This window comes from Astatotilapia calliptera, chromosome 17, assembly GCF_900246225.1.
Source record: "Astatotilapia calliptera chromosome 17, fAstCal1.2, whole genome shotgun sequence".
Lineage (NCBI taxonomy): Eukaryota > Metazoa > Chordata > Actinopteri > Cichliformes > Cichlidae > Astatotilapia > Astatotilapia calliptera.
Genome location: NC_039318.1, coordinates 25349810 through 25358996, shown reverse-complemented (window position 1 = coordinate 25358996; position 9187 = coordinate 25349810). Strand labels below are relative to the sequence as shown.

General features: G+C 40.9%; 1 protein-coding gene across 1 annotated transcript; it reads right to left on the bottom strand.

The window, feature by feature from the left end:
* Positions 1 to 1539: 1539 nt before the first annotated feature.
* On the bottom strand, positions 1540 to 8865 carry LOC113009546 (zinc finger protein 665). The gene is made up of 9 exons (XM_026147914.1): positions 8601 to 8865; positions 7920 to 8122; positions 7730 to 7831; positions 7556 to 7651; positions 7370 to 7480; positions 7179 to 7296; positions 4468 to 5239; positions 3579 to 3637; positions 1540 to 3497 (listed from the first exon to the last, which is right to left on the bottom strand). The coding sequence occupies exons 1-9, from the start codon at positions 8632 to 8634 to the stop codon at positions 1996 to 1998; spliced, it is 2997 nt and encodes a 998-aa protein (XP_026003699.1). The 5' UTR covers positions 8635 to 8865; the 3' UTR covers positions 1540 to 1995.
* Between the last annotated feature and the right edge of the window lie 322 nt (positions 8866 to 9187).

Sequence of the window (9187 nt, the reverse complement as noted above, 5' to 3'; positions counted from 1 at the left end):
AGGAAAATAAATATAACACTATAACCAGAAGACATAATAATACACAATATAGAGACCACAACATCAAAAATACTAAACCAGAAACCCCCAAATATTCAAGAAGCTCAAAAACAGGGACCAAGGAAATTTCATTATCCACTGTTGCATTGATATGACAGCATATATTTTTCTTGGTGCACAGGAGGGCAAATCAGATTTATGGGAGAGATCAGGCTTTTGCCACACTTAATTTGTGGCAACCCACCCATGACACCCACAAGAACAAAGAGGCTACATGTATGGAGGCGGTTCACAGTCTGAGATTGTGTTCTTAAGAGTTCTTCTGGACTGCATCGATGCAGAGAGCATCCTCACAATCTTCACAACAGCCTTGTACCATAGCAGAAAATTTACATGAAGTTATGGAAAATTTTCCAATGTTTTAAAATAGACACCGAACACCATTAGTTCTCAGTTAGTGTATGAGGAACTCTATCAGAAAATGAAGGGGACAGACTGCTTTTTACCACAGACAGCTGGAGCTGTGTGAAGGAAATTAGGTTATGTTTATCATCTTTATAACACCATAACCATCAGATCAATGAGTCATTTGGTTTTTATGTGAACTGCCGACACAAATAAAGAAGACACATCACCTGACATGCAGAATCATTTTTCAAGGTCACCTCAACAGCACCAAATGTCACCAAGCACGTTTTCGCAAGAGTTCCACATTTAAACAAATTAAGGCTTGCTTGCAGGTCCTAAATGGGCCCCTCGTGTATGTCACAAAACGAGATGGTGATCGGACAAAACTGAATCAGAGACACAAAATCAAACAAAAAAAAAGAAAGAAGAAGAGACAAACAGAACATAAAGGACCTCAAAGAGCAATGAAAAGTTGGAGAGGGTGCATTTATGATCAGTGGTGCAAAATGAGATATGAAACAAAAACCGAGACACAGAAAGATAAAGAGATTAAAAAAAACAATCAAATGATACACAAAGATCCAACATAGGATAAAACATGACTGTAATGAGACAAAATGTTGTAGAACATCAGCAAACTGTCTATTTGGTGAGACAAAACTACCAAAACTCTGCGTGGTTTTCAGCTTCTCTGTGGGATGAGTGAGGAAGATACATGTGCCCAGAGGCCCTAAACTTTCATAATCCGTCCATGCATTTTGCATGTTGTGTATGTTCAGGTCTTTTATCGTCTCAAATTATTAAGGCCTAAATGGAAGAAACTTACCGCAACAAAGCGCTAAGACTTACTAATGAGCAGAATTATCACTACAGATGTAAGGCAATGGCGGTGACAGAAAACCTGTTTCTGTACAGGTATTATAAATAGTCCTGAGGGGAGGATGTGCATGTCTGACCACATTTCACAATAATGCATTCAGTAGCCGCCGAGATATCAACCTCTGATTTCCTGTCATTGTTACTCATCACAACACTGAACTATGTAACCCTTTGAGGTTGCTTGGTTTGGCCTTAAAGTTGAATGCAATCCAACATACAACACTTTCTCAGCAAAAAAAGAAACATTACATACATCATAAAAGGATGATTTATTGCATGATGCTCATTTTAATGTTTGATGACAACAGTTCTCCAAGAAGTCTAGAAAATCATGTTTTTCCTTTCTTTACTACCTGCTGGTAGTATCTTTGGTTTCAGGTGGGCAATAGTACAATGGCAACACAAAGAAGGAAAAAGGCAGTACATGCAGTGAAAAAGTCCACTACAGGAGCAGTTTTTGTTCATCTTCCGTTTGAAAGTATTTTGAATATGATTTCCTTGTTGTGAAGTGAAAAGAGTAAAACTGCCAATATAAAGATTTATTTTTTTAAAAGAAAAAATCGATTTTGCTGACAAGCTGAGGGCCTGTTGTTTCGCTCCTGATCTGCATAAAATATATTTTCTCCAATTATATAAATCTAAACATCTAAACAAAATATTCCTTCCCCACCCTACTTATTTAACCTCTGGGAGTTTCTGTTACAAGTTTCATTCCTTGGTCTCTACAGACTGCACTGTGTCTCCTTCGTCTCTATGTGTCTCCATGTGTTTTTTCAGTTTGGCCTTAGATGCGAACGTCATCATGCACCGCTCGCAGCGCGGCTTCACCCGCTTTAAGCCAGAATGGCTGCGTTTGTGTCGTGCCAGCTCGGACGAGCTCTTGAACTTCAGCTCGCATGTGTCGCAGGGATACGGGCGTTCCCCCGTGTGGATTCTCTGATGCAACTGAGCCTCACTGAGGGTGAGGAAGGACTTCTCACAGTGTCCACAGGGGAATGGCCGCTCTCCTGTGTGGATCAGGTTGTGTCTGGTGAGGGCGTAGGGTTTGGTGAAGCCCTTCCCGCAGTAAGTGCAGGGGTAGGGGCGGGCCCCAGTGTGTGAGACGATGTGCTCTTGCTGTGTTTTCTTGCTCTTAAAGTGCTTCCCGCACTGAGGGCAGGAGTACGGCCTGTCGTCCACGTGTGACCTGTGATGTTTTGAGAGCTCGCCCTGTGACAAAAAGCCTTTCCCGCACTGAGAACAGAGGAAGGGTTTCTCCCCGGTGTGCATCCTCTCATGTCTGGCCAGCACAGACACCAAGGTGAACCTCTTTGGGCAGTGGGAGCACTGGAAAGGGCGCTCACCCGTGTGAACACGGAGGTGTTTGATGAGCATGAAGCGCAGCGAGAATCGTTTGCTGCACTGGTTGCACTGGTAGGGTCGCTCCCCAGTATGGGTGGACAGATGTCTCTTAACGTCAGACCTCCGAGTGTACGTCTTCTCACAATGTGGACATTTAAACTGACGCTTCACCTGATGCATCTGCCTGTGCTGAGAGCGTGCGAGTAGGGTGTCGAAGCCTTCGCCGCACTGCTGGCAGATGTAGCGTTTAGCGGTGACGTGGGACTTCCTGTGCTCCAGCAGCTCAGACGGAGTCGGGAAACTCTGACTGCAGATGGAGCACATTTGAGGCAGCTGGCTCTCCTGCGAGTGAGACTTTTTATGGTGGACAGTCAACGCCCTCAGGTTAGCGAAGGAGCTCCTGCATACCTGGCAGGTGAAGGAGATGGCTACGCCGTGATGTTTGCTCTCGTGCTTCGCCAGATCCCACGAGTGCTGGAAGGTTCGGTCACACTGCGAGCAGTGAAACGGTCTCTCTCCCGTGTGAGTGAGCTGGTGTCTCCTGACATCCGATGTCCGGGTGAACGTCTTACCGCATGTTTCGCATGTGAGTGATCTCTGACGGCCGTGCAACTGAGAAACACTCTCTCTGCTTTGCTCTGGCTGCTCTGCTTTTCTCTCCTCCGAGTTTCCTCTGGGAAAAAGTTTAATAGATGTAAATATTTCATCTGTGCTGGAGGGGGATGGTGTAAATTTAACTCCTGAGAGAGTCCTGTATGCTTCTTTGCGAACGCTCTGCATGTGGAAGTGTGGAGGACTGTTTTCATCCGAGTTATGGAAAGGACACTGCGAGCAGGTGAAGATGATCGACGTCATCTCGTGTGAATCTCCTGCATTAAAATAAAGGAACAGATACATGAGTGGATTTATTTAAGAAGTTCAACATTGTTTTCTTCTTGACATCACATCACCTTTGTCAGATCCTTTGATGGCTATCACAGAAGGGGCAGCTGATCCATCAGCAGTGCTCCTGGAGAAATCAAAACACTGTGTCACAATATTTAAAGGAAAATCTCTCAGACTTCTCACATTTTTGTGATATGAACAAGTAGAAGAAAGTGTAACAGGAAACCATAAATGTTTAATCAGAATGCTAAAGTACATAAAGCACATAAAAATCCTTTCAAAGTCTGTCATCTTGTCCTGGGATACAGCAGTTTATATGCACTCATCATAGGGATTAATATCATGGTAATTTCGAGCTTTTAAAGAATTGGGTGCACAAGTACAACAAATTCTTGCTTTTTAAAGTAATTAAATATGTATGCTGTACAATCATTTCACCTTGGAAAAAGAACAAATCAAGGAAATCATTAAAAGCTCAAAATTACCCCGATATTCATGTCCACAATGACTGCATGCAAACTTGATCTGCAGACGAGAAGCTGCTCATATCTGTGTACTAAATATGCTCCAGTGAGCACAAAGACGTTAAAACCAGGGAATCGTCCAGCCTATAACATGTTAATTAGTGAGGTTTTAGCAGTGCTGACGGGCAGATTTATTTATTTTTTAACATTTGCACCGATCCAGAGCAAGCGTTTAAGGATGCTGGGTGTGGCTTCACATTTACCAACCAGACATGACAGTAATGACCTATTTTCTTATATTATTTTAACCGTGACCAGGAATATTTTAACCATACTTAAATGGATGAGCATGAATTAAAAAGTGCATCTTTAGATTATAATAGCTATACCCAAGATCAACATAACCAAATTAATCAGATTTTTTTTTGTTATTCTAATAAGGTGTACATTTCTGCTAAAGATATTTGGAATGAAAATAATGTTTTTGTACATTTTTGGTTCTTCAGGATTTTCTCTTGTTGTCCTTTTTATTTTACACGTCTCGTTGCAACTCGGCGAAGTCTTTAGTTGCAGACGTGTGGATCTGCGCATGTTTCCTGACGTGTCAGACTCCTGTGCTTCCGACATTTCGGTCTGGATTTCTGCCATTTCTTGAGCAGAAAATGAATTATCTTTCAGGTCTGCGCATATATTTCTCTCTATGCCTCCAAGCTGGAACTCATCTGTCACTTCTTCTGCAATGACTTCCCGTTTCCCTTTAGTCACTTGGTCACTTATTTCAAGCCCTTCATGGCTTTTTCCTTCATCTGTTCCCTTTCCTGGTTCAAGATCGTCATTTATGGATGACTGGTTGTTCTTTTCTGTAAGTACGTCTTGCCCCCTTAATGCAAAGGTTCTCGTCAACGTCTCCAAAGCTTTCGCTACATCCACAGTCTCACTCGTTTCTTCAGCCCTCACAGCAGGAGCCTCTTCGTCGCCAGCGCTATCAGCACTTACAGCCACTATCTCCTCTTCATAGAAATCTGTCTGAACTTGAACTGCAGCCGACTCCATCATTTGCTCATCCACCTCAGCTGCTCCGACTTCCACTTCAGTGTAAACGGTGACCACGCTGTACTGGTCGGTTCCCACTAAAGTGACTGGGTTCAATACGTTAGCGTAGTTATGGATGGCGTCCAGTCCAACTGATACGTTTGTCTTTTGTGAGGGAGGGATTGATAATGCAGACATGATGGAGTTACCAGCAGTGGAAGAAGGACCGTCTGCAAAACAGAGACTCATCAGCTACTGCAGAGAGAGACATATGTGAACAAAATCTCTCAATTCATTTTATTTATATAGTGCCAATCAAAACAGACTCAGGTACTAGGAAGTAAGAGTATAAAGTGTATACTAATAATAGTACACACACACACACACGTATATAATACAAACAAATGTATTTAGGTGCGATGAACACGACATCTATTGTATCTGTTATTAAACATTTAGTTGACGTGTTACAAATATGTGGGAATCAAAGTAGGTTAAAGCCTGGTTACACTATCATTTTGTGGTATCAGTCTAAAACATAAATATATACAATAGAATATGGAATGACTGAGTTCATTTATATGCAAAGTAATATGATGTATTTGATTGTATTTCCAAGCCAATTCAACCTTTTCTCTCAAACCTTCTCTTCAAAACATTGAACCTGAGAGGACACTTAGATATATTCTCAGAAATTGTCATTTAAAGTTTGCTGATAAAAGCATTAGGAAGTCACGAGCACCTCTATATTTTGGTGTCAAAATTATGTTAACATACTGTAATACACAATTCACTCAAACATGGCAAACAAGAAGAGGATTAAATACATTTAGTTTTGTTTATACAACTTGTGTTTTTTAATTTCTTTTGGCATAAAAAAAGATTAAAAATATAATTTATTACATTAGGAAATGTCACTAAAATAGCTTTGTCACTTAACAGCCATCAGGTCACCCCTATCCCACTTTGAGCTAAGGTTGAGTTAATATTCACCTCTCTTCGTGGAATTTTCCCCGTTTAGAAAAACCAAATGGAAAATCCCATCAATGAATAACTGCAAGGCCAAAATGTATGAAGGAGACTTCATTTGAAAAATAACAACTTCTAGTTTCTGGAAATTTATTTGTTTAGCATGTGAGTGAAACATCACCTAACCCCAAATGGTTTGCTGGAGATTTGGTGGGTGTTTAGACTTTAGATAATTCAATTCAATTTTATTCATATAGCGCCAATTCAGTCGCCTCAAGGTGCTTTATATCGTGATGGAAAGACCCTCCAATTTTAGAAAGAAACTGACAATCACGCAACCACCTATGAGGACAAAAAAAAAGTATTTAACAGAATGAAACCTCACGCAGAAATAGGCTGAGGGAGGTGCTGTCAGTGCTGTCACAGTTGAGTTAAGGAAAGCAAACCAGTAGTCTAAGCCTATTGCATCACAATGAGTCCACTAGGGTCTATTTGACATAATCTGGTCATCAGATGGTGATTGTGAGGGTTACATGGAGATGTGATCCTCACATATTGAAATGCACCAACTATACATGCATACCAGGTGGACTTTAAGTGGGCTTTTAACAAGTAAAACAGGAATGAGTGCTCGGCTGTTGGTGCTTTAGCTGTTCCTCTCCATAACAGAGTAAAATCAAGGCCTAAGGGAGGATTCAGAGTCACCTGATCCAGCTCTAACTATAAGTTTTATCAAAAAGTAAAGTTTTAGGCCTAATCTTAAAGGTAGAGAGGGTGTCTGTCTTCAGAATCCAAACTGGGAGCTGGTTCCACAGAAGAGGGGCCTGATAGCCGAAGACTCTACCTCCTGTTCTACCTCTAAAAACTCTAAGAACCATAAGTAAGCCCGCAGAGAGAGGGCAAAGACCTCATTAGGTAATATGACACTAATAGGTCTTTAAACAGGGCCTGTTAAGATAAGCATTATATCTCAGAAAGTTCTGATAAAGTGCATTACTATACACTACAAACCTGTTGCTATGAATTTATCCACTGATCTTGAAATATTAAGAAGTGAGAACTAATTATGCAACTTTAAATCTGACTTTTTAACCCAGCTGTGATGATGCAACATCTTGCTTCATAGTTTTGTTGATTGTGAAAACTGCTGCAGCTCTACTTAAAGTAAAGCGCTATACAAATACAGGCCATTTTACTTACATGCCATTTTCAGTAGTCCTGAACTTTTGTAGTGCTGGTAGATAAAGCTCAGATCTTCAGTTGACAACTGAATGCATTCCCCCAAAACAGAAGGAGCTGAGTCCAGCCAGGCTACAGTCTGTAATCACAGCACAATGTTAATATAACCCGCTGAAAATCACCTGAAACAATTATGTTATCTGACTGAATACCTGCTTTAGGTCTGGTACTGGAAGCAACTTTTCCAGCTTGGAGAGCAGATTCCATAATAACATATTTAGTGCTGAGTCATACTGTGGACCGTATTCCACTGGAAACACTTCCTGTAAGATAATAAGATGTTATTTTTATTCTGAGCATTTTCAAGCAAAGATATGAAATACTAAAATATGTCATACCTGAAAAAAATATGCCCTCTCAATTGGATCTTTCAGCAGACTTTGAACCAGAGCGACAAAAGTAGACTCTGTTGTTTTCACCTCTGCATCCCTATACTGCAACAAATTGAAGTGATATCTTGAAAAAAGTACTGGGCACACTTTATTTTATCCGCTTCTCTTTAACGTACTTACATCTGTGTTTTCAGAGGTTACTGGGAGTCTGTCCAAATGGCTCTGGATTGCTTGAGAATCAACAGAACCGCGTGTCGAGCCTTTGCAAAGCTCCAGTATCAACTGAAATATCAATAAACTGAGTTTTTACAGAATCAACGCAGCAAAATAAACATACATGGATGGCATGTCAGCCAGACTACCTCCTCACCCTCGCTCTGAGTCCGAGGATGAGCTGGGCTCTCTGCCTGTGGCTGATCAGACCAGGAATCGCCTCTGTCACTGTGAACACGAACTCCTGCAGCTTCTGGTAGTTCATCACATCTTTCTGCTTCACCAGCTGCCACATGGAGGCAGACAGAAGCTGCAGAGGTGGCACCAGGAGTTGGAGGGATGAGAGAGACAGGCTTGGATCTAAAACATAAAGGTGTAATGTAACAAATGGTCTTTAGAGGGCAGCAATCAGCTTTAAACTCCAGAACTCACATTATAACAATACATATGTTATTCATTTAATTCAGTGCTGTTCATATATTACTATGGTAATAATTTTCTCAGGTAAAGCAGTGCACACATATGTATTTTTTTTTTGCCCTGCATTTAAACAGCCATAAGCTTGGGAACCCGAATAATTGCTGGGCCGCCCTTAATAAAAGGAGTTTTAAATTGCGATTCTTCAAATATATCATCACCTATGGTTTAGACAATAAATTAAGCATAATACTTGACAGAATAATAAAAAAAACTGAAAATAATTGATTTATTTTTCATGCTAAAGCTTAAATCGTGCGTATCACGATTCCTTTAAATAGACGGCCCCCGCTAACTGTGTAACCGGCATAGACGTAGCTTACTTTATATCGCAGCTGGTTCAGATTGCCACTGTACCCACCGTTTGTTTTCTCTGCAGAGTCGAGAACCTCCATGGGTGCACTGTGCCTCTTGTGGCGCCGAAAATTAGGTGTTAAGTTGTTTTGTTTTAGTTAGCAGCTAACATGCGCTGTTCGGACGCAAGCACCGTTTCCTCAACGCTTATACTCCGATTCCGCTTTTCAAAATAAAAATATCAAAGCTGACAGGCGACTTGTCTCGCTGACATTAATTTCTTACAGTTTTGTTTTTAGTTGGAAGACAAGATAGGACAGACTTTCCTAATCCTACAAATCCTAAAAAATTTGTAATTCAAATGTTACATAAATTAAAAAGTAAGTAAACAAGTAAACATTGCATCTGCATGCCTTTCCCCAGCATGAAGCTATACTGCTGCTTACTGATCGTCACCTCTCTTCTTAACCTAGCTTGTAGAATTCCTTCTCATAGCGTCACGGTTTGGCACATCAGCCTTATCCCTCTGTAGTTACTACAGCTCTGTACATCACCCTTGTTCTTGGCAGTCAGTACCACGATATTCATGTCCATGTAAAAAAACAAAAACAAAACAGTAGACCGTAATAAAGTAAAAATATCTCCTATCTAACA

Coding starts and splice junctions, on each gene's coding strand:
- LOC113009546 (XM_026147914.1), bottom strand. CDS start 8,634: ATGGAGGTTCTCGACTCTGCAGAGAAAACAAACG. Junction 7,481..7,555: donor AGAGGGCATATTTTTTTCAG/GTATGACATATT, acceptor ATTATCTTACAG/GAAGTGTTTCCAGTGGAATA. Junction 3,638..4,467: donor AATCCTGAAGAACCAAAAAT/GTACAAAAACAT, acceptor TGATTTCTCCAG/GAGCACTGCTGATGGATCAG.